Below are 25,877 nucleotides of genomic sequence, written 5' to 3'. Positions count from 1 at the left end.
ATCTGAGTTATCATATCAGCTCAAGCCAGTCTGGCCGTTCTATGTTGACCTATCATCAAGATGTTTTGTCTGCAGGCCAGCGGCTTACAGGGTGTGTCTTGAAGGCTTACGCTACCTCCCGGCCGCTGCGCTCCTCCAATGAACGTCGCCTCGCTTTCCCAAACATTCACACAAAGCAATCCAGACTGTTCTCATACAGAGTTCCCCAATGGTGGAACAAACTACCTTCCACTACCAGATCAGGAGAATCTCTCACTATCTTTAATAAACTTCTGAAGACAGAGCCCTTCAAAGAGCACTTGCTCTCCTAACACCTCTAACACACTAACTACTTCTAACCTTATTTCCCTCTTCCCCTCCTGCACTCCTCTATCCCATCATTTCTCTTTGGCCTCCTTTAGGCACTATTTAAAGATATTTTTTTACCTTTAACTTCTATTACTTTTGTACTTTACTACTGTAAGTTGCTTTGGACAAAAGCGTCTGCCAAATGCAATTTAATGTAATGTGTTATCAGCAGTAATACAGAAAAACTCAGACCGAACCTTTTGGCACCAACAAACATGCCATGTATATAAGCAATGAGATCATTTTTTTTAGGGATGCACCGATGTGGAAATTCTGGGTCCATGCTAATGCAGATACCACTGCTTATATATTTATAACTTACTGAAAGAATAGACACCCTGATAGAACTTCAGTAGTAATAGTCATTTATCAACCAATATTGATATCATTCTGATATCATTGTGAATCTCAAATTTTTTACTCATTATAATTTCACTGTAGGTGATAATGCTTTCTGGCACACCTGACACTGTGAATGCCTGCACAACTTCAGGAATGGAACGTCCTATCCAGATCTGGCATCTATCAGGCCTCACTTGAACTCTGATAATTCACGTCGCCTTGTGTAAACTGGCTGATCACCTCACAGCCTATACTTGTGTAACTGTAGATAGGCAGTATTTTCAGCTAGCCTAAAAGATTTTGGTCATAAATTATATTTTGACTGATTGAGTATAGTCTGATTATTGAACATCCTGCAGAAAATATTGGCAAATTCAAATAAATTTTAAAAGTACCATCCTGAAAAGGTGTACAACAACATTCTCTAGGACAAAGGAAACTAGAACTAAGGAAAGTCTGCTCAGCAGAGGGAGTGTTTGTTCTTCCTGCCGGCACAGTCAGGTGCTACAGGAGAATGTGACCAAACAGGAAGCACTGGGTGGGAAATCCTGCAGTCTCTCTCTCTCTCTCTCCAAAAAAAGAGAGTTAAAAAGAGAAAGTGAGAGAAAAAGAAACTGAACAAAATTGGATAAATTATCAAAGAGAAAAGATCAAGGGAGAAAAAGAAACAACGTGAACTCATGATCACTGGAGCCATGGGAGGGAAATGGCAAGGTTTGGGGAGGGGAAACTAGGCCATGTGGAAAAATGCAGCTGTAATGATCCGTCTCACGATGGCTTGTCTGCCTCAGCACTCCTCGTCCAGCTCCTGTTTCCACTCCAAACCAGCGCCGCATTCAATAACACAAAACCGCCTGGATTGATTCGGGACTTTCCATACCGGTAGCCGAAACCATACGACATATTAGGAGCTCTATCAAGAGCAGACATAACACTTGTACAGTAAGTATGAGGAGATGTATTCAAACATAGCCAAAGGCAGTGGAAAAACAAAACCCTAGTCACATCCTAGCGAGTGTTTCCTGCCGGCAAATATAGGGATGCACAGACAGGACAGGCCTCTTGGCCTGGTGTCACTTCCTTCAGCCCACAGGATATCAGCAGAGCTCCACTAGAGGAAACATGAAGGATGCTCAGATCCTTTCCTGTTACGATGTCTGTGAATTGCTTATGTGCGCATGTGTGCTGGGGCAAGGGCGGCTAAAACAGCTGGAGTACTATAGTTTAAGGGGCAAACATACAATACAGTCACAACACATGTACAGAACAGACTCAACCACATGACCCTCAACTGTCATTTTTTAGGCTTTTTAATTCATTTTCTTTAAGAGACTTTCAGCACCACAAACCCAAATTTCTGTCTCAGTGCTGGCCTGCTTTCCTGTCTCGTACTGCAGACCCACGGGACGTCTGCCGAGTCGCTCTCTTGTTCAGAAACAGTAGGAGCAAAAGCATTAGGCTTGTGACCATCTTGCCCACTGTCTGGAAGCCATCTTAGTTTACGTATGACCGTTTCCTGTGTGTGTCTCGCTCTGAATCACAGACCTGACTCCTTCCGTTTTTTCAGGCTCCCAACTCTTTTAGATATCCTGCTATTGTTGTGAACTCCAGTTAACTCCCTGTGCAGAGGAAAACAACACGGGCCTAAGCAAATGTGCTTACACCATAAGAATCAACCTTCAGAGACGGATAAACTTTATAATGTATGAAACACACATGTAGGCGTAGTGCTGGGCGATACAACGATATCGATTTGTTTCGCGATAATTTTTCCCACGATGACGATGATAAGCCTGGGCAATAGAATTCGATAAACATTCATTCCCATTTCTCGTGTAAGTAGCGCCGCGAACGGGCGCAGCACGTGATCACGCTGAACTGCATGCTCTTCCAAGTACCACTGGGGCTGGATCTGATCCAAGTCCTCCCATAAGTCCGCAGACCAATGAAAACACAACGTAGGAGGCGTTTGAACAGACCCAGCCGCACGCTCATCTTTGCTCAGCTGGAGGACCGCGTTTAATCAATAGCAGGTTACGGGAAGATGGCCAGTAGAGAGAACCCCGAAAGCGAAAGTGAAGAGGAGGGTGAGCCATCTGCTCTTGATGACATTGTTCCAAAGAAAGGACGTACCACGTCCAATATATGGAAGTGGTTCGGATATCTTAAGTCCGACCAAGCGCAGTTAAGCCCAAAATGCAGAATATGTCGCCGTGCAGTGCAGACAAAAACAGGAAACACTACTAATTTGTTTCATCATTTGAAAAAATATCATCCTGTCGAGTACACAGAGAGTGTAAACATACGTTCAGGTGCCGCTAGCCAGCCGCTAAGCCATGGCACTAGCCAGCCATCGAGCAGCGGAGTATCTCCAAAACAACAATCAATTGTGGCGACGTTTGCCTCAATTACCCCTTACGAAACAAAAACGAAAAGGCACCAGGAGATTACAAAAGCGGTCACCTATTTCATGGCTAAAGATATGATGCCGCTTAGCACAGTGGAGAAAGAAGGGTTCAAGAACCTAGTGAAAGTACTTGACTCAAGGTATCAACTACCCGACAGAAAATATTTTTCACAGACTGCGCTGCCGCTGCTTTATGAGGAATGTCGAGCAAAATTGGAAGCCGAGTTAAAACTTGTGAGACACTTTGCTACTACCGCTGATATGTGGTCAAGTCGAACATCTGAACCGTACCTTAGCCTCACTGTGCATTACATCGACGAGGAGTGGAATTTGCAAAACAGATGTTTGCAAACGGCGTTTGTCCCTGAGGACCACACAGCAGAAATAATCTCCCACGCGCTCGAGGACGCACTCGCATCGTGGGGTCTAAGAGAGGAACGACAGGTCTGCATCACTACTGACAACGGAGCGAACATTGTTAAGGCAGTCTCACTTAAAAAATGGACTCGCCTGCAGTGCTTTGGACACCGGCTGCACCTAGCAATTGGTACGTTCTGTTATATTATTATACACGTTTAATCATTTTATTGTATTTTAATGAGTATTGTTGTGATATACTATTGTAATTTGCTGCATTAGCCTGCATTCAGGGAGGGGAATAATCAATTTATTGAATACCATTTTATTAAAAATCCTAATGCTATTGCAATTTAATATAAGCAACAGAAAAATAATATAAAGGGTCTATTATTTATTAGTTTTATTAGGTAAATATTCATAGATTTTATATATTTGTCTCCTTGTACTTATTTTACATGCCAAAGAGGTGTGTGTGGGGGGGGGGGGGGGGGTAATTGAGTCCAATAATCACCAAATACATATAGTCATCATTAATAAAACAAATATATTGTGTATTTGTCCTGTAGAGAGAGGTGGGAGAGACAGCAGAATACAAAGAGCCATAGGTGTGTGTAAGAAGGTGGTCAGTGCCTTCTCTTTCTCATGGAAAAAACAGAAAGCTCTAGCAGCTGCTCAAGAGGAACTCAATTTGCCCAAGCACAAACTTGTCACAGAATCCCCTACCAGGTGGGGATCCCGTCAGAAAATGGTAGGAAGACTTATTGAGCAAGAGAAGGCTATTGTAAAAGTCCTCTCTACTGATAAGAAAACAAGGCACCTTGTACACACCTGGCAAGATGTGGACATCCTAGAGTCTGTCCACAAGGCTTTGAGCCCGCTAGTGAGCTTCACAGATGCACTCTCTGGAGAAACATATGTTAGTGTATCCTATGTGAAGCCTGTGTTGCACCTCCTCAATGAGGACATCCTGAAGCCAGATGCAGACGACTCAGACCTCACAAAGAGCATCAAGACTACGGTAATCAGCTATTTGAATGAAAAATATGATGAAGCTGCGACCGATGACCTTCTGGACATAGCATCCCTACTTGATCCTCGGTTCAAGACCCGTTACGTTAAAGAAGACAAGGTTAATGGGATAAAAGCTAGAGCCATGGCTGAAATGTTACATGAAGGACTGAACAACCCAGAAGCTGATAGCACTTTGAAATCCACAGAAGATGAAGGAGGAGATGCTACACCAGCTAAAAAGCAGAAGATGACACTGGGGAGTTTTTTCAAGAAGCCTCATGCAGTCACAACAGCTGGCCTTACAGAACAAGAAGCTGCTGAAGCTGAATTGAATACTACCTGTTAACTACCTGTTAGCTCCTGATGCTGATAGTGAGACCAGTCCTTTGGCATGGTGGAAGATTCACTCAACAACATTTCCAAAAATGAGCCTCTTAGCTAAGCGTTACCTCTGCATACCTGCTACAAGTTCACCATCAGAACGTGTGTTTAGCACAGGAGCAAACATTGTAACATGCAAAAGAGCATCTACAAAGCCAGAGGCAGTGGACAGATTAGTGTTTTTGGCAAAAAACCTGTAGCACAGCAATTGAGTGTAGAGTAAGAGGATCTACAATACATAGGTCTTTCACTGATTTTCACTGACCTGCATCAGTATCACATCTATTAAAATGTTGTTTTTTTTTTGCAACAAGTTTTTCAGTTTTCTGTTTGCTGTTTACAAGCATTCTAAGGACATTCTAATGGGATAGGTGCAGTATGTTAATAATTCAGAATTTTGTAGTGGAAGTGGTTTTTATATCTTGTTTATTTATTTTGTAACACTGTTATATTTTCTACTTCTTAAATGCTTGAAATTGTAATGCCCAAATAATATTTTCAGGACACAGATAACATATTACTATATTTTGTTATGTTAATGTTATAAGTCATTTTTCATTATCTGGGCAGGGAAATCAAAATGCTAATTTACATTGAACTAGTGATTTTTTTTCTCGTGATTTTTGCATACTGTGTGCATGTATATTATGTTCTGTAATAAATATTTTATAGACATTTGATGCATTTGGTCTGCATTGTTACAAAATTTATATTGGGATAATTATCGAGATACAGAAAAAATTATTGTGATAAAACCTTTGTCCATAACTCCCTTATTCTCTCACTAATGAGTAAAAACAAACCTTTAAGTGTGACAGAAAGTGATTTGATTTATATCGTGATACATATCGATATCGACTGATATGGAAAACTATATCGTGATAAGATTTTTTTCCATATCGCCCAGCTCTATGTAGGCGTAATGTGTAAGTGTCTCAATTCAACTCCTGTTGTCCATATAGATTAGACAAACAGACAGTCAACTTCAGGTTGCCTTGTTTTTTTTCCTTATGTGAGAAGAGATCTGTATTTTACGTGTACAGTGTGTGTTAGTGTAAGTATGTGTGTAAATGTGTAACCAGACGGCTAGTAAGCGCAATCTGAAAGTGAGACAAATCTAATTGTGACATAATTATTTACATAAACTGGCTAAGTTTATGTGGAAACTATGGGAATCCAGATATTCTATATCCAAGCCTTTTACAGCCATCAATCTTCAAGACTGAAAAGAAAACATATCATGCTCATAAATCATATTGGTTGAGGTAGGCAATATGGCCATGCTGTATCGCTACCATTATAAACTACATATGCTTTAGAAACTTTTTCATTACACAATGGCTTGTATATTCGATTGTAGACAATAATAGAGGATGATAAACTCTGTTTCAGGAAATTAGTCAAATCATTGTGCAGTTTGTGTGTGTGTGTGTAATCAGATCTGTTTAAATCACATTGGAGTCACTAGATTGAATGTGTATATGATTTATGGGCATGCAACATGAATGTGAACAAATATATCATATTTCATGCATCTTTTCAACTGTTGACATATGCTTAGTTTATCGTCATCAGTGTTGTGCCAGTATGTCCCCTAAAGGCAATTTGGGTGAGTGGTTGTGTGTGACCCTATGGTATTCCTGCCTTGTGGCCAGTAATTTTGTGAAAGCTCTATATCCAAAAGCTATTATGATAAGTTGTAAACGTGTTTACATATGGAGATATAATATTTCTGCCATATTGCCAAACCTTCGGTTGACACCTATTATGCATTAATACAGCACAGCTCTTTAGTTCCTCCAACACAGTAGGCATACAAAAAGAGGCAATTTGAGATGAGTCAGACATTTGGGGCATAAAACAATCTTATAATAAATCCACCTGAATTCACAATGCATTTACATTCAATAAAATGAATAAAATGCTCTTTTCAGTACAGGTGATCGGTGCTACCTCTGCAATATCTGTTGAATCTATCTATTTTTACACAAATATCTGATGATATGATTCTGAAACCATTGTGGATCCCCAATAAACAGACCTCTCTCCATATCTTCCATTCTCTCACCCACACGCACAGAGCAGAGGCCCTTGAATTATTAAGCCCTGTATCACATGGCTTCTCTTATTTCAACTAAGTAGTGCCTTCAGCACAAGTTTACGTTTCTCATACTATTCTTCACATACCCTCCAGAAGTAAGACACAGTTAAAACCCTCACAAAAGACATTCAAATGTGTCCACACATACACAGACTTAAGGGAGGGGTAATGACGCTAGCACTCACTATAAACAGATTAAGGGAGTGTATACAGAAGCTGCTGGACAGGTGAACCACATCACTGTTAGCTATCATTCCCGCTCAGCTTAGACTGGTTGGGAGCTTCAGTGCCAAGTTGTTAGTCATAAGAAAGGGCAGTTACCTAACTCAGGTAGGCCACAGGAGAGGATTGAGTGCGAGGTTTAGAAAGCAACAGTCAAGAGTTGCACTAGTATAAAAATATGCACGTGACTAAAGCCGGAGAAGAAATGGTATATAATGCTGAACAGATTACTTTGTAACTGTACAAATGCCTGTACAAAAGCTTTATAGCGATTACGTTTAATAATGGATTTACAAATGCACTGAAGGCCAGTCATACATCCATCAACATTAAAATGCTCTTGGCAACCAATTGTAAATGTACTTTCAGTAAGAGCGCAAGTAAATGCTCAACAATTCACTGCTGTAGTTACTGGAGGTTGATGCAGCACTTCAGGAATGGGAGAAGCCTTCTGTTGTTCACAAAAACTATTGCCTTTACTCACCACTAAATCCATTCTGTTTGGAGACACAATTAGTGAGCAGAGGGAGAGGTAAAGTATAGGCCACATGTTCACTTGGACAGGCTAACAACTGGCTAAAGTGTGAGAAACTAGCCAAGTCATAGGCTGTATCCCAATTGGTTCACTATACACTAATATTAGAAGGTACAAACTATATACTTATCTTAAGAATGCACAATTTGGCAGGTTAGTACACAAAGGGGCAGTTTTCCAGAGAGAACTTAAACCTAAGCCATTTGAGCTATACAGGGCTCAAATACAGTTATAAAAATATCAGCATCAGCAGATCATTAGTGCATCCCTAGTAACAAGAAATCAGGTTAGAATTTCTTACATTTAAGATATGAGAAAGAGAAACTCCTTAAACCTTTTTACAGCATATGTTTTCCTTTAGTTGTTGTAAATCCCACTGTGCTTTTATAATAGGAGAACAAGCCGATTCATATGATTTTTAAGTCGACTACCTCACAGCTCCTCCCAAAATACCACTATACCCTGTTTAACCCCCTACAGAATTGCATTTCATTACAGTAATCAATAATTAAAAGGGCCCCTTTTCATCATGCTTGCATTACAGCCATTGGCTGCCACAATCGACTACCCTCCCTCTCTCTATTCTACTGTATCACCGGCCTTTCTTTCCTGTAAAGGTATTCATTTCATAAGAGCCCAGATATTACAGCTAGGCCAAAGATAGGATGAGATGGGATGTGTTCCAATTCTCATAAATGTCACACTATCACTCAGTTGCTCAGCTAGTGCTAATGATTTGGCTAGATTTAGGTGAAGTTAGAATTAGAATGCAAGCACTAAGTAAGCAAGTAAGCACTGGTAAAGGTTTCTGGTTAGCTAACCTAGGTAGCTAGGACACAAGTGGACACAAAGTGGACAGCAGCCATATTAACTATATAGTGTGACTTCTACACAACCCAAGCCTAGTAAAACCAGGCAAGACTGCTTCTCTGATAAACCTGCCTGTCTCTTATCATACTGATGAGTGGCTGGTGTGGCGCAGTGGATGGATGACACATCTACCTGCTAGTGAGCCACAGTATCATGTGGGAGACTGGGGTTCAACTCCTTGGGCAGGACTCCTAACACTACATTGCTCCACCTTTTAATAGGAATAACCTTGTAAGTTAGTAAGTGTCAGCTAAATGCCATAAATGTAAATGTAAATTGTGAGAATGTTAGTTAGTTAGCCGGCTAAGGATTCCAGTGTAAATAAGGACACTTAAGAAACAAGTGGACTTGAGGTAGGTAACCTAATGTGCAGTTAAATTAAACTAGCTAGCTAGTTAGCTGGTTAAATTACTAGCTAGCTAGTTAGGTGGCTAAAAAGGATACTAACCTAGCAACTGGTTACTTAGCAACTTCAACCTGAGCTAGCTTTAACTACTACTAACCTGAGCTAGCTAGTAAACAGTAAATATTAGCCTTTGTTAACGTTAAATATCTAGCCTATATCCCAATAAACCCTCCAGTTAATTTAACTGCTAGTTAAATAAGAGTTTAAACAAACAAAACTCACAATACAACTGCGCATACAACGTACTTAAGCCAGCGTATTACACCAACAATAAGGATAAACGCAGTTCGCATGCTAGCTTAACGATAAGTATATAAACAAACAAACAAACGGTCTGCGTTCTCTCCCACACTCACATTTGCCCCGAACCCGTTTTATTCACTTTATCCTACCTTTGTATCTCTCCAGCACATCCTCGTAGGCTTTAGCGAATTCCTTCTCCTGCGAGTGGTTTGTGGGCAGTAAGCCCGGCATGAAGCCAGCCATGGTGGCCGCAGTAATCCAGCGCAGCGCGGGATCCGGCTCCGGCTGGGATCTACGTTAGTTATCTCCGCTGCGGGGGAAGTTTCATCCACGACCGGGGAATGAAGCGAGGGCTACGGCAACGTCTGGTTTCCTTCACCCAAGCTCATTCATACGGTGAGTTTAGCTAATAAAACACGTTGCTTAATATTGTAACGTTACTTAACGCCAACTAAAATAATAATATGAGGTAATATAAAGTATTTAGGTTAGATGGCTGTTAACCTTTTTAAATCCATCCTCCTTTATATGCTTTTTAAGCTCAACACAGCACCTCGCTTGCAGTGGGTTATAGTCCAAACCTTTCTTCGAGCCGGCGAATAGACAGATAGACAGACAGCTAGATAGATAGCAAGCTAGATTCCCAGTGTTTGGTGTGTGTGTGTGTGTGTGTGTGTGTGTGTGTGTGTGTGTGTTAAAGAGTGGAGGGCGGTCGTTGGAGGCCGGCCCTCCTCCCTGTGGTTCCTTCCGAAATCAGAGGCGACACCCCAGTGTAATTGTATCCGGAGCCGGGCTCCTCTGTCCCCGCTGTCGGTGTGCTCCCGCCTCGCCCCTGGCGGCTGGATCTTCGGATCTTCTTAGTGCTGCTTCAGTGTATAGCTAGCTAATGGCTGCTGTGACTCTGTCCTCTTTATCCAGCCCTCTATCCTTCACTCCTCCCTCCGTCCCTGTGCGAATAGGGCTCGGGTTTCTCTTCTATTCTTCCCGCAGTGCCTGTCATCCCTCCATCCCTCCCTTCCCTTCCTTAGAGCCACGCCAGGCACAGCCAGCCCACAGAACTGCATGGCCGGCCTGGATGGTGCCTGAATGACATGGCTGACGGTACCGGGCACGGATTACCGGGCTGTGTCGCTCCCTACCGGTCAAAACCAAGCGGTGCAAAGGGACGCCGCACCGTCCTCTTCAACGTGGCCTGTGTCTTACAGCACAGCTTTTATTCAGAAAGATCCACACACTGCACGCCATCTAATGGCCACAGATGGGTGATTCGTGTTCTTTTTGTACAGGCCTGTGGATAGATACTGTAGGGTTGAGGAGTGCTTTAATGCACCACAATTCTTTAATCAATCAAATGTATTTCTATAGCACTTTTTACAATGGCTTTTTCGCAAAGCATTTAAAGCTTTACTGCTACTATAAACCTAGAAGCAGCACAGAAAAAACAGACAAAACAGATGAACAAATGATAATTCCTCCTGCACCCAACATCTGGGGTTACACATAGGGTTCATTCCTTTCACCTATACTTTACTGTCCAACTCCCACTGTCTAACTACACAACACTAGTTACCTCCTCCACCTAACAGCTAAGTTGCTGTGGCCACTCATGATTCGATCAGCAACGTTTAACACAAACATGAAGACCTGACACCTAATAGTTAGATCACTGTGGTCATTCCTGATCCGATCAGCAACATCAGGTGACATAAACTGGTAGCTGGACAGCTGATCTGTGGCTCCAGTCTGGAATTCACATGGAATTGCAAAACTGATTAAAGCATTTTACAACTAAGCAGGGTCTAATGGATGTAAAGAAAGGTGGAGGATTCAGTCAAAATAGATATAGGCTAATTAATGTTCTTTACAAGAGTCAAAACATCAGAAATATTACAATAAATCCTGCAATGCAAATATTATTTTGCAAATAGTAAAAATCCTTTCCTAGACAGTAGAGACAATTACGTCAACAAAAGCAGGATACATTTTTTACAATATTACATACCGGTTTTCTTTACTGACAGCTAAAAAGAACATCTAAGTTCAGCACAAACTTTCTATTCTCACTGTTCCTGATGACCCAGAGTGCAGGGACAGTCTTAAAGAGAAATTTGCTGACCAGGATTACAAAAGCGCAAGACAGAAATCTCTCCTCATTCTTCAAGAGAGAAGAACTCGGTTACCAGTTTAAAAGCACAGCAGAGTGAACATGCATTCATGTACAGGTAATGCTGGATCAGCCATTTTAATGATGATGTATTTAAATACTGCAGTCTCTAAATGACTGCAGACATGTGCAGAAACATACTGTATACTGTATATACTTACCTCCATTCCCCATGGGACTGTGCTTAATAATGCAATAAGTCAATGATTCAAAGCACACTGCCAAGTCACTCAATAGTTCAGCAGGGAGGAAACTGTGGACCAGTTGAGACATTCCTCTGATTTAAAGTCAATAACTGATTGATTTCACTTGCTAAATGTCAGAAATCCCTTAATGCTAACCACAATGTAAAACAGCTAACATCAAAGCCTTGGCAAAAAAAAAAAAAACTGGTGGCAAAAGAAGAAGTGTTGGGCAAATGCCAGAGAGCCTCAAGCTTGGTGCAATTAATTCATATGATACAGTGCAACCAAATGCTAACTTTTACTCTCAACTGGGTTTCTTTTGGGCACATATTAAACTGTAAATTGCAGACCGATGTAAACCTGTGTTTTGATATTTGTGATATATGGTCACACGTTTATAAAACACAAATACCTAGTCATGCAGTCTTCTTTTGGGTTGATTCTAAAGAGCTCACTGAACTCGTGTTACTGTAATAGGATAGAACTGCTGCAACAAGTAAGCTGGTCAGCTGTAAGTGGTATGATTGAAATGTACTTAGTTTTAAAGTGTAAGACCAGGGTCATTGATAGCTATGGCAAACTACGCAAACACAAATATCAACATCAGGCAATCGCTCTGCGAATGTGCAGTCCTGCAGTACAAACTCAATGAGCATATTTATATTATTGTGGCTGTTAAATGTTCAATTTGTAATTTGACAAGCCATGGCATCTGTAAACAGGATAGTTACCATCATGACAACAGATTTAAAATGTACTCTGGGGGTAAAATAAAACTTGGCTTTCCCTCTATCGACCCTTTCAGCATCGCTCAGGATGCTGCCCAAGCTTGACCTGCATTATGAAATGCTTTGTGACACATTCATGCCGTCTGCACAGCCTGCAACGTCTGCATTCACGTCCTCGCACGAATGCTTTGGACCTAAAATTCACCAATGCTCTGCTGACAGAGCTGCATGGGGGACAGATTCCATATTAATGCCTATGGATTTAGATTTAAAAGTCATACAACTCCTTTAAGTGTAAGGTGTAGGGTGTCCCTATATCTTTTTTGCATAAAATGTACTGTATGTTCAAAGCCTTTTCTGTCTATCAGACAGAATTCCATGCACTGTCTGATAGTAACTAAGCAATGCAATTAATGGAAAAGGAAACCAGTCTAACCAGTCTGCACCAGTAAAGAATAGTACAGCGCGGCCTTGGTAACCATTTGATCCTTTAGTTGAAAAGCAGCCATAATGTTTATTAATCCCTTACAGATGCAGTTACAGATATGAATTTCTGGGTTGCTTATTTATTAATAGGCACAGGTAGTTCTTTTAATCATTAGGAAGGAAGTGTGCCCCTTGATCTACGTGCATCTGGTCTGACTGACCTGCTATAACATTCAGACTTTTATTACTTCACCATCTGAATACTTATTGAAGTGACTCATACATACATAACCACCACCAGGCCTGCAGTTACAACTTTCTGCAACGTCGGTTAAGGACAGTACAGTCTGACTGCGAACATTGCTTCTGGTCCGCTGTCTCCACACACTCATCAGCCAGACACATTACACACAGCAGGGTGAGAGAGGCTAGAGCTGATGATAATTAAACACAACAAGGAGCAGTGACTCAGATGCAGCACCCCTCCATTCTACTGCTTCTACAGCCCATCAAGATGCCTTAATACTAACCGTGTCTTCATTCCTCAGACATGATGCCAACCCTAATGACAGGGTAATAAAACTTATAAATGCCACAGTTTTAAGAATACTTCTATAATGGTTAGAAATAACAGCGTATAAATCCAGACAAGCTGCTCAGAGGGTAGTGTTTCAGATAAATCTCTAATCATAAAGAATACAAATGGTCAGAGTAAAGCCACATGTCTGCTCCAGTGCTTTGTGTAAGTGTGTAAGTGGATAATGTGATCTGTTTAATTTCCAGTGTGGTTAATTGCAATTCAGCACACAGGAAAACCGCAGCCATATTGCTCTTGCGTGCTGTAGAGTTCAGCACTGCACACAGCAATGCGGTGACCCTGCCTGAGTGGCAGCTCTATCAAAGCTGTGAATCATTGTTATAATAGCCATCATCATGCTCTTCCAAACTACCAAAACACGAACATGGCCTCCCTCTACATTTAACCAAATTATGCGTAAAGCCCTCATTATCTGAGACTGTTCCCAATAGAAGTGACTGTCTCTCTAGCTCATGTATAGCATGTCATCACTGCTCTTCTTCAGCATCCCCCATGCTGAACCTTGGCCTTTAGCGGAGGCCCCCCTCCCCCCTTCTGTCATTTATGGACGCTGCATCTGAAAAGCCAGAAATGCTGACTTGATGCTTTGATGCCCACATCTCTCTTATAAGCCAATATAGTGATGATATATATATATATATATATATATATATATATATATATATATAATACAAATTATTATTATTATTATTATTATTATTATTATTACTTGAGGAGAACAACTTTTGCCTTAAAGGACAAGTAGAAGAGAAGAGTCCCAACCATTTAAATAAACATTGATTTATTGTCACAATTTCAACACTAACCAATGCCTATTACTGAATGTTAAATAACGGTTGTTTAAAAGTTATTTTTATATCATCAATATTAAAATATGTAATGTAACCACAAAATAAACTTCTATTCAATGTTCTTTGCTATCAGGGGCAGAACCAAACCAAGAACCAAGACCTGTGTTCTAAACTTCATAACTAAGCACATAATACACATATCACACCAACCAGCAGAACTTCCTCTAACTAGTGAAGATCTATCAATCTGTTATCAGTAATGAGCAGCAGCTCAGAGAAATATTTAGCACATGGCTAATTCATTGTAAGTCAGCTGGGGCAGGCCACATTGTGCTTTATAAGGAAACTAAAGACATGATACCCATATCATATGAAGCAGCAAAACGTACCCTAATCACTGCTATTAGCTATTAGCATTTTATCCCAATAAAACAGAAGGTTAAATAACTAAACTTCGATTCAGATATGACTGGGTGCCTTCCTGTCTCTGAATCCTTTCTGAGTAGGCAGCAATTCTTATGTTTCAGACGTCCTCATAATTATTTTCTCCTCTTTTGTTTCACTTAAATCCACTTCTCTTTGCAACCCCCTTATTTCTGTTCCCAACTCAAATTAAAATTCAAATGCTCTCCCTCTCTGTATTTCACTGTTTGTTTTTGGGCCTTTCTGCCCTTTTTACTTCCCACTGTCTAGTGTCTTTCCCTCGCCTTCATAGCCATGGAAACTAGGGGACTAGGAAAGTGTGCAGGTCCCCATGGCAACACAGGAATGGAGTGAGCTCGAGTCACCCTTTGAGTCGACTCTCATTGTGCCCCGGATGTAGGCGAGCCCTTGGATACCTTGCTAGCTAGCCTGCTGATGGTCTTGTCTGGGATGCTAATGAGCCTGAGAACATGTGCAGCCTGTTCTGCCTGCTCATCAATTCCCCACTCTATCAACATCTCGGATTAATCACGGTCCTGGCAGCGGTACCGCTTCTCTCATAGTAGTGAAATCAACATGAATAAACTCAATATGCCTGAGAGTCAGCACTGAAGCACTTGCTGGCTTTACTCCTCACAGCTGGGATATTTTCCTCATGAACAAAAAGAAGAGAAAATGTGCTTTAATTAAAAACATGACCCATGCTCGGTCCATGCTTTAAGGCCTTCATCAGATCTGAGTGCGAGTGTTTCACCTTTCTTAATGAAGATATTTTCCTAATGAAAAAACAAAGTCCCAATTAGGAATGGGCTATATTGTATAATCCCCAATATACTGTATACACAGTAATATAGGGATGAAAAAATCCATAACGTGATAATAGCGTAAAATAGTAATCTGTCTTAAAAGCAGTCTATTTTGTATTAATTTAGCAATTTTCTTTGAATCTCAATACATTTTTTTTTATTTGTTTGCAGTATTGTTATTTTATACATCAGATTCTTCATCAGTTACTGTTGTTTACAAAACACACAAAGGTGTACACATTTCTTTTTTCCACTAAAGGTGTGAAGCATGTATACTTTTAGTCATTGAAACTATTATGTGACCTTTAGTTTGTTGCAGTATTGTATTTTTTTGTTTATTATTTTTTGTTTTGTTTTGTTGCTAAGAATATCATTATTTACAAAACTACCCTGAAATATGGTTATATTACTTTATTGCCATATCACCCACCCCTAGTCTTGGCACTGAAGCACTAAAGCACTGAAGCACTTCAGGCCTCGCTGGCTTTATTCCTCACAGCTGGGATATTTTTCTCATGAAGAAATGACAAAACCCAAAAAGAGTCCAACAAGAGTCCCAATACTGATGCAGCTCAGTGTGAGCAAATCTGCTCAGCTCTACACAATGAACGCACACAGCAGCAACTGCAGAATACACCCTGAACAGCAGTCGAACAAGCCGTGAATCCAGGGAAATCTGTTTTTGCTTGAAAACTGTGACTAATTCCTGGCCCCTTTTCTCACACTCCACTCAAACTACATCACCGGACTCCAGAGTGCAATAACTTACTCTTCCTCTCTCCTCTGCCTTCTCACATGTCTTCACTGGATGGACATGACAATCCACTCCTTTGTCTCGTTTTAGACTATTGCACAGCGCAGATATGACTTATGAACAGTAAGTCATTAAAGCGAGATCATATTTTCTGCAATATAAATCATATTACTTCACAACATAAGGTAGACAAAGAGACAGAGAGAATGTAAAACTGAATATAGATCAAAAGAAAAAGAAAATGGGATAGGAAAGGTAATAGTAAAAAAAATTGAAATATGAAAAGTGTTGAAAATAAATACGATATAAAAAAATAGGTATTAATAAGATATTATAAACAATACAAAGATCTCATAAAGGTCTCATAAAGTAAAATTGTCCATAAACAGCATTTCCTTTTAAAGCTGTTAATGCGCATGGCAAATACCTGCCAGTTATTTAATTGTTCCAGAGCTTTTTGGCACCTTTATTTTGAAAAGTTGGACTTTAAGCAGTGGTTTTACAGCACAGTCCATTGGATACTAGGGGTGTACTCTGTTGTTTGATTCTAAAATTATGACTTATGATTTATGATTATCATAAAAAGTCCTCCTTTTATATTCAAAGTTTATATATACTATTGTGTTTCTTAATATTCTGGCAGTTTCCACAATTGTTTCACAATCAAAATTTAAACAAATCACAATACATTACCTTCCTTACAATATCACAATATATCATGATATATTGAATACTAATCCCCATATCGAGCTTGAGTTACTCCAGTAATTTGAATTACATGTAAATTGTTCTAAGATAAAATACCTAAACTGCACTTTTACTGTTGGTCCTTTATATTTACTGGACAAACTGGGAATTCAGTGGAAAATCCACTTTGCTTGTAGCCGTTTAGAGTGTGCTGTAAACCCAAAAAGGTGGTCTGAGACAACTGGTCTGGGAGGACAAAAAAAGTCTTCCAAATACAATAAGTTAGCCAGTCCAGCTTCAGCTCTGGTCTTTACTGTACATACTCTGGTTGCAAATTTGACAACATGGCAAACAATTGTGTTAATTTCTAAGTACTGGAAGGGAATGGAACCACAGAGTCCATGTTTATGCAGTTATTGACTCAAACCATCTGCTACCCCACAGGAAGAAAAACACAGCCAACAACATGCCTGTTTCAGGCTAGAGCTTTTACAGGACTGGATAAGACTCATTCTTCCTTTGAGTCCAGTTTCTGGTGAAGCTTTTATGCAGATATGAAGCAGAAAGCATCTTAGCTCCCCTCCCTTCCCTCTTAAGCCTCATTTTAGAATCTTCACTCATCTTCAGAAGCTCTTCCCCAATCAAATGAGCTCAATCATGTAACAGAGATGGACCCATTTTACAGAAATATAAATTTAAAGTCCTTAGATCCCAATTTATGTCATTATATTATATTTCAGCTAATGGATAAACAAGTGTGGTACTATTCTCCAATATCAAATCATAATTCTACATGATAAATGTAGCTTGCTCCAGGCCTTGTTGTAGGACATGCCGAATCAAAGGCCTTTGTCCTTCAATGTGTTTTCCCCCTAAACACATGATCTGAATAACTGGATAAGTGCTGAGGTCTTCTCCTTGTGTAACTTCTCTAATTCCAGTCCTATGATGTCTCCTCAAGCCACACATGAATTAACCTCTAAACCCAGCACTGCTGTGAATATTTCCCATGTGTCCCAAACCGGCAGATCCCCAGCCAGCTCCTACCTGCCACTCGCACCACGGCTCTCTCTGCAGGGTCCAGCACCGAGTCCTGGCTCTTCCGCTTGCGTCGCTCATGTCTGGACAGGTTCCAGGGCAGGGTGTCCCCTTTAGGTCCAGTGTTGGTAGCGTGAGAGCATGGGGACAGGGAGCCCCCTGACCGCTCAGAACGGAAGGAGCGCTCGCTCACACACGAGCGCTCGCTCAGGGTCTCCTCATCAGAGGAAGACATGTCACCGGGGGACCTGAAAGAGACCAAAAGAGAGGACAGGGTTAGTGGAGAACAGGCGAGAGGGAGGGAGTGGGAAATAAGGTCAGGATAAAAATAAGGCACTTCAGATCTGTATAATTCATCAACTATGGAGTAATCCTGCAGGCTTAAATTATACATGGATAGTAGTAACTCATGCAAGTGATCCCTGATTACAAAACTCTCACTCTAATAGAGCCTGTGGGTAACACTACAAGACTGTCTGCTAAGCCAAGGAGCAACATGCAGTCACATGCCACTTTAGTCACAATAATTCTGCCATAAACAAACATTAATTCATAATGAGTAAATATTTACGAATTAAAATGGGTGGTTAGAAAAATTGCAGAATGTGACCACTGCATACATACGTATATCATATGTATAGAACAGGATAATGCACAACTATGTGAGAAAAATGTGGTCATTCACTTTCATCGAAAGCCATCATCAGAGTATCTTTCATGCACTGGCTGCTGCACACAAAAACTGAAAGAATTATGGGTGCTCTGAGTGGTCCAACAAACTAACACTTTCACTATGATCAAAGGATTGTCAGTTTGAATCCCATATCGTGCTGCTTGCCATCAGCAGCCAAAGTCTGATAGAGCACCTTTGGCAATGGTATCTTTGGGTGGGTGATATCAGTCAGCACAGGCATCTGTTAGCTGATGTATTGAAGCTGGGTTTCTGCTCTTTCCTCCAGTGATGCTCCATCTGCGGCAGTTTGAAAAGAGGTGGCTGGCTTCACATGTTTTAGAGCAGCCATGTGCTAGTCTTCATCTTTCTAGTGTTCAGGATATTACTAGAGATAGGGGTAGGACTAAAGAGCGGGGGGAATAGTTGGCCCTCCAAATTGGTGGCTGTGTGAAACAAAATTAAAAATAAATTAATTATTTAATAATAAAAAATATATATTTGCCTTAGAAAGGTTACAAGAAGCGCAGAATGTGACACGTTACAATGCATGTGCGCTCCCCAACAACTACGGCCTAAGGAAAATGTGGTCATTCTCTTTCATCGTAAGCCAATTGAGAGAGAACCTTTATTGAATTATTTGGAATGCTGCACACATTGGCGCAAATTATATTATGCTGCCTGCCATGGAATTTGGCCTGGATTTCATTTATTATACAGTATATCAGTACATGAAACAAGTGCTATTTGAGTCTATTCAATATTTAATGTCTGGAGCAGAAAATAGCCAATAATTGCTGTTCAGCCTTATTTTATATTTTCAAGGAATGCAGGTATATTGCATTGTCCATATAGGTAGTAATTCAAATTCCATTCCAAATGTTAAAACTAAACATTTACCAGTTTATTAACTTAAGAGTAAATAGTAATAAATATAAGTTAGCAAAATTATGTTGCTTTTTACATTAAGTGACACAAGAAAAGCCAACATCCTCCAATCAAATGTTGTTATTAACATCCTTTAATTCTTAAGAGGAATTGTTTTCTCCATCCTTGAACAGATCCATCACAACACCCACACTATCACTCAAATAAAAATACATTAAAATAAACCCCATGCAATTCATCTCTATAAAAACTAATGTAAAGAGGCTCAGAATGGCTCATCAGACCAATATGCTTAAGCTATTGTCAAAGGATCGCAGGTTTGAATTCAATCTAATGCTGCATAGCTCTATCAGCAGCCAGAGCCTGAGAGAGGACAACTGACCATGCTCTCCCTGGGTGGGTAGGAATAGGAAATCTCTGTTCTCTGTTGGCCATGCCCCCACAATTATGGTCCAATTGGAAAACCCAGGATGTTCTCCTGACAGTACAGTAGGATACAAACTGATTGCAGAAAAGGTGCTAAAACGATATATAAAAAAAGTAAATTAGTCTGTTTGGCACTGATAAAACTTGCATTATCTTGTTTGGTGTTACATGTATTGGTAATGCACAGTTTTTAATGCAATGTACAAAAATAAAATAAGCAATTTGCAGGTGGGATCAAGCAATTGCCAATGACAAATGGAATGATGATGGAGAGAAAAAGGAAAGGGGTCAAAGAGCCTCGTCACAATACTATTAATTTAAGCTCAAATCCAGATCAATAATGGCTATTCTGGCTGTCCAGATACTTCAGGGACGTGAGCCGCCTTTCTCTGTGATCAGCTGGAAGAAATAGGGCCCGTGGGAGACGAGCTAGAGACCCGTCCATCTTCAGTGTCCACAGGAGCTGAAAGATCAATACCACTGACCTCAGTGAAAAGTAGATGGAGATGTTCATCTCTGTCCAAGTCTGTAAAGACATCTGCCCAATTGTTTAATAACATGTGACAAGTCAGATCTAGTGACCTGTAGCTCTTTGAGACCTTTCTCTTTTTATAAAAATATTCTGTCCAAAACTGTTTCTCCTTCAAGACTATAGGCCCAATCCCATTTCACATCTTTACCTCTGTTTTTGGCGTGTCACCTTAAGAAATGGAACAATCCTTGAATAACCTGTTACATTGTTAAAATTAATACATTAAAAAATAACCCTGCTTCATTACTAGGCTACTAGTGACTTATTTCTGATTTTTTTCACAGTTTGGAAGACCAATTACCCCATCCATTTTTTAGGACTAACTCTATTACTAGTCCCAACACTATGAGTGTTGAGTGAAGACTAGCACTTTTTTCGAAATGCCACTGATGCAGCTTCACTGTGAAGCCAGCAACATTGGAAGAAAGCGCAGCAACCCAGCTCTGATGGTGAGGAACATCACAATAGGACCGATGAGGGGACAGTCTGCCATTTACCCACCCAAGGAAAGAGGTGTGTGTGTGGGGTGATTTATTATACCCCTAAGCTATTTGTTAGCTTCTTGTTCAAACTGCCCGTTCCACCTTAAAGGATAAAGCAGCTGCAGGTGACAGTAAATGCTGCCCCATTTAATGTGGAAAGGGAAACTGAACTACTGAGGCAAACTACCTTTTTATTCTTGTTAAAAAGAAAAGGGCCATGTTACATCGAATATACATTAAACTAAGTAAATGCAATGGTTTCTGTCATTTTTAAACAAATGAAATACTACATTTTTGAGGTTCTTTGGCCCCTTGTACAGCCATCTTGCCACTTATTTTTCATAACCCTTCGTTTGGAGCATGCATCTGAAAAATGTATGTTTAGAGGCCATGTAGCTTTAGCACTTCTCTAGAAAATGATATTTCACTGTACTTTTGCAATAAGGATATTCTTGACAATTTGATGAAGTATTGATGTTTTTATTAATTTCAAGAATATACAACTGCAACAAAATAAATGTTTACATCAATATAAATAGAAAGGTATTACACATTCATTAGAAACAAGAAGTTGTTTAAATATCTAATTTTGTATAAAATAGTAAAAACAAAAGTAAATTAATGTAACAAAAAATTACCACAAACTGAAGTGCACCAAATTTAGAGCATGTATATAAACTCAAAATACAAAAAACTGCTTCAAGAATATTGCTATTAACATGATAACACCATCCCTCTATCCCAACATGAATCAGGACATCCTACCACTAGGCATGAATGTGTATAACAGAGGAGTAGGGTGTAAAGCCTAAGGGGCAAGGGGTGAAATGGATTTGGGTCGTAGCCTGCACTGAAGAGAGTTTATATTACTGGATGAATTAGCAGTAGGCTGTATATGTTCTGTAGCACAATAGCATGAGGAAGTACTTCCTGTGTATGTCTGATTATGTGATTCCTGTTTTTTTGGGGGGGGGTTTTGGTTTATTTGGTTGTTCTGGAGAGTAAGACAGTTCATGGATAGCTCTGAGGCTGTTTCTGGATCAGTGTGCCGCCCTGCTGTTTGCTGCCTGTGTTTTACTTCTGTGGGAGCCAGCGCTTATAAATAGCATCAGTTCAAAGCCATACCATCTCATTACGCTGCTGTGGAACAAATGAGAAAGAAAAGAAAACAGCTTTTTTTGGAAATGTGAATCTTAAAAATCATGATTTAATTATTTGAGTCTCGCCACATACCCTGACACAGCTCACACCAGTTGCAGACCCTCAGTGTGCTGACAGAGAACTGTTTTGTTGATTTAAAGTCTCAATGCAATTGGCTCAGCATTTCCACAAAGCACTGGGCTTCCCACAGGCACTGCCAAAGCACAGCGCAAAACAACACACCACATAGTACCCATAGTACACCAGCAGCACAGTGGAAGAGAATATTAGAGAATTCAGAAGTGAAGTTAATGACATTCACAGTCTCAAAATGACACTCACACAGCCTGCAAGTAAACACACTAAGGGGCGTTGATCTCTCGGAAGGGCCATGTGGAGGGAGGCCGCGCTCAGCTAACACAAGCACTCTGAAACAACACATTCCTTCAATGCTAGCACACACTGGAAACAAGTAGGGAGGGGACCCCATCAATGCACTGAGTAATAGACTTCCATCAATCAAAGCAGTGCTGCCATTTAAGGATTAGCACTCGTTAAAAGAATAGCATTTAATCTCAGTATAATTGAGGGTAGATATACCCTCAAATTCTTTTTTACAAGCTGGTTTGACTGTGCTGAAATTCATACTTACATATTAAACTGATGTATATTACTACAGTATACTAGAGGCATTTTAAGGCATTTTCTCTATGATACCCCAATCTCAATATTTAGTTTCTGTGTGTTAATAAGATGTGACATACACAAAAGCACCAGTACTGTCACATTTAAAAACACTATGGCGAGTGGGGGAGGCCAACATCCTTAGGCAATAGCCAACATAGAGCAATTTATATGTAAATCTAAGGGAGGGGAGCAAAATGACCACCTTCTCATGAAACCCAGTGCTTTATATAGAAACCAGTAAAACACAAAAAAGGCAATATTATTAACAAGAGAATTCAATAATCTGTTGTTGAATGTACTCAAAAATAAAAAAGTAAATAAATGAGTAATAAATACTGCAAACCACAATATGATGATAATGAGCCCTAAATGAACTCAGACATGTTCTTACCCTAATGCTGTTAAAAATATTGTATTTACGAGATGAGTTCACATGAACACCACCACAAAACAAACTTGTATTTAGAAGTGGAAAACTCAGTGAGCCGAGACTATCTGAATAAAGTAGCTTTGTATTAGTAAAAACAGAGTGCAGGCTGTTTTTATTGGTTTACGCCCATCCCCACAAGAAGAAAACAAATCAGTACATGCTACTGATATTTCTTACTGAATAAACATACAATCCACCTAATAACCTTAGTTTGCTACTTGTTTGTTTGTTTGTTTTGCTTAAAGTAATTGTAAATATACTTGTTCTCTTCTGGCAACAAAAAAATAAGTAAACAAAATAACGCATTTTCAGGGGGTGGTCGTGTTGTTTCTGATCAAAAACACTTGAACAGAACATATTTTTTGTAAAGAGATTTTATTTTTTACTTTTTGTTTGCAATTAAACAAGACTATTCACAAATAAAACCTGCATTGTATGCAAGATTCATTTAGATAAATTGTTGGTATGCAAGGTGTGGTATGCCTATACACAGACACCGTGGGAGATCGGGGTTCTTTTCTCAACCACCTGAAACCACCTGAATAATTTGCTCCACCAGAGTTAGTGCAGTAGCAGCCTGTGTTCCCGTTCTGGAGTAGCAATGACTCCCTATAAAAAGTCAATGTTGCTGTAAATTTGGGCATGATACAAATGAAAGGTTGTTGGTGTTGGTGATGGACAAGACATTTTTTAAGCAAGAACACACAAGTCAGCCTGTCACTGGCTCCAGATATGCAAGGTGTACACACAGACCTTCATATAGACGCAGAGAAATAAGGAGAGCATGGGTACATGGGGTTCCTTTCCCAACCACCTAAAACTCATCATTTGCTCCAGCAGAGTTACATAGTGCATTAGCAGCCACCATTCCAGTTCTGGAGTGGCAATGACTTCCCATTACAAGTCATTGGAGCCTTTTAAAAAATTGCTGGAAATTGGGATGTGATACAGATGAAAGCTGGGTATTGGTAAGGAACAACTGACTTGTCAGGTTAATTTCTTGTATGTGTATAGGTGTAGGTGATGGACAAGTAATCCAAATAATGATATAGCAAATGAATGAGCAGACTTTTACCATTATTTAACCATTTTTCTGGCAAGAACAACCTCCACATTTATTACAGCTGTTAGATAAGCTATATACAGCCTCATTCAGATTGGAATGACAAAAAGTCACATATGCAAGGTGTGGTACACATACATCTTCATATATGCACACACAGAGTGAATGGAAGCATGGGGTTCCTCTTCCAACTACCTGAAACTCATCATTTGCTCCAGCAGTGTTACATAGTGCAGTAGCAGGCAGCATTTAAGTTCTGGAGTGGCAATGACTCCCCAATACAAGTCATTGGAGCCTCTGAAAATGTAAATGAAAATACATTGGGGCATGATACAAATGAAAGGTGGGTATTGGTAATGGACAAGGTTAATTTCTTATCATTTTTCAGGCAAGAACACACCTTCAGCTGTTAGATAGGCTACACAGTTACAGCATGCAATGATCTCAAAATTATTGATGTAAAGTGGGGCATGATACAGATAAAAGGTGGCTATATGTGATGGACAAGACAGTCAAAAAATTATATAACGAATGGATGAAAAGACTTTCACCATTTTTTTTTCTTTTTTTTTTACAATTTTTCAGACAACACAACTCCATCTGTTAGTTAGGCTAAATACAGATACAGCAGGCAATAATGATGCTGTAAAGTGGGGTATGATACAGATGAAATGTGGGTATAGGTGATGAACAAGAACCATTTTTCAGGCAGCTGTTAGATTCCAGCTGTTAGAGGCTATATTCAGACTGATATGACAAAGTCAGATATGCAAGTGTTATGCAAGGTGTGGTACACATCCACCTTCATATATATACATATATACACACAGAGCATGGAAGCATGGGGTTCCTCCTCTCCCAACCACCTGAAACTCATCAGCTGAGCTCCTTGCATTACCTCATTCTCTCACTACTACTAAAGCTGCACTAAAATAAAATATTACAGGGCGTGAATGACCCAGGCTATCAGATCTGGAGCTCCATATTGAGCTGCATATGGAGAGCGGTTCCCCTGTGCTCGTCAACCCAGGCAAACCAGAACCGAATAAAACGGAGTGTGTGTGGAAAAATCAATAGATAACTGATATTAGCAGATCTCGATTTGACCTTATAGCCTAAAGTCTCTAAATAGAGGTGAGGACGAGGGTCCAGAAAAACGTGGCCGTGTGCTGTAAAACGTGTGTGAGTGTGTGAGAGAGAAAAAGAGAGGGAGAGGAGAGTGTGTGAGAGAGTGAGCTGCACTGAAAGACAGAGAGAGAAAAAACAGAGAGAGAGCCTTTGTCCAAACAGCCATACTCTAACCTATTCCTTATGACGGCCAAGATGCTGCCCGGAGCTCCCAGAGATAAAGAAGCGCGGCTGCTGCTGGATGTGATCCGAGCGAGTGCAGCTACTAACCCCGCTAACCCAGCTTTATAATCCCCCCAGCTCATCACCGGAGTGGTGGTCGCACAGTTCAATTTCATTACTGCTACCATGGCACTCGCAACGCGTGCGTTAAGCGATAAAACCCGCACGACACATGCAGAAAACGCAGCGGTAGCAGCTATAGGCTGACCCGCGTCTGGAGCTTCTTACCGGGTAGCGGAGGAGGCTGTCAGCGGGTCCGGCGGTGGTCAGCTACGGCCTGAAGGCGCTCCCGAGCCGGCAGAGGGAAGAGCAGGGTACCGCGGGCCTGCTAGCTTAACGGCTGGCTACTCCCCTCCTTTCATAGCCCTCCTCTCTCTCCCTCT

The 25,877-nt window shown here is 40.4% G+C and overlaps 1 protein-coding gene across 6 annotated transcripts in view; it reads right to left on the bottom strand.

Annotated features, from left to right (window-relative positions):
• Positions 1 to 25,877, bottom strand: part of macf1a (microtubule actin crosslinking factor 1a) — a 230,937-nt gene extending 205,060 nt beyond the window's left edge. For 5 of the 6 annotated variants that reach the window (XM_049475390.1, XM_049475399.1, XM_049475400.1 and 2 more), the window contains exons 1-2: positions 25,723 to 25,877; positions 17,836 to 18,074 (exon numbers count right to left, since the gene is read on the bottom strand). In XM_049475390.1, coding sequence (XP_049331347.1) covers positions 17,836 to 18,061 — 226 coding nt within the window. In that variant the 5' untranslated portion in view covers positions 18,062 to 18,074; positions 25,723 to 25,877. Of the gene's footprint in view, positions 1 to 9,375; positions 10,264 to 17,835; positions 18,075 to 25,722 lie in introns of those variants that run through there. The other variant, XM_049475392.1, reaches the window with a different exon arrangement.

The sequence above is a fragment of the Astyanax mexicanus genome, chromosome 3 (assembly GCF_023375975.1).
Source record: "Astyanax mexicanus isolate ESR-SI-001 chromosome 3, AstMex3_surface, whole genome shotgun sequence".
NCBI lineage: Eukaryota > Metazoa > Chordata > Actinopteri > Characiformes > Acestrorhamphidae > Astyanax > Astyanax mexicanus.
This window is presented reverse-complemented; position numbering and strand designations above follow the sequence as displayed.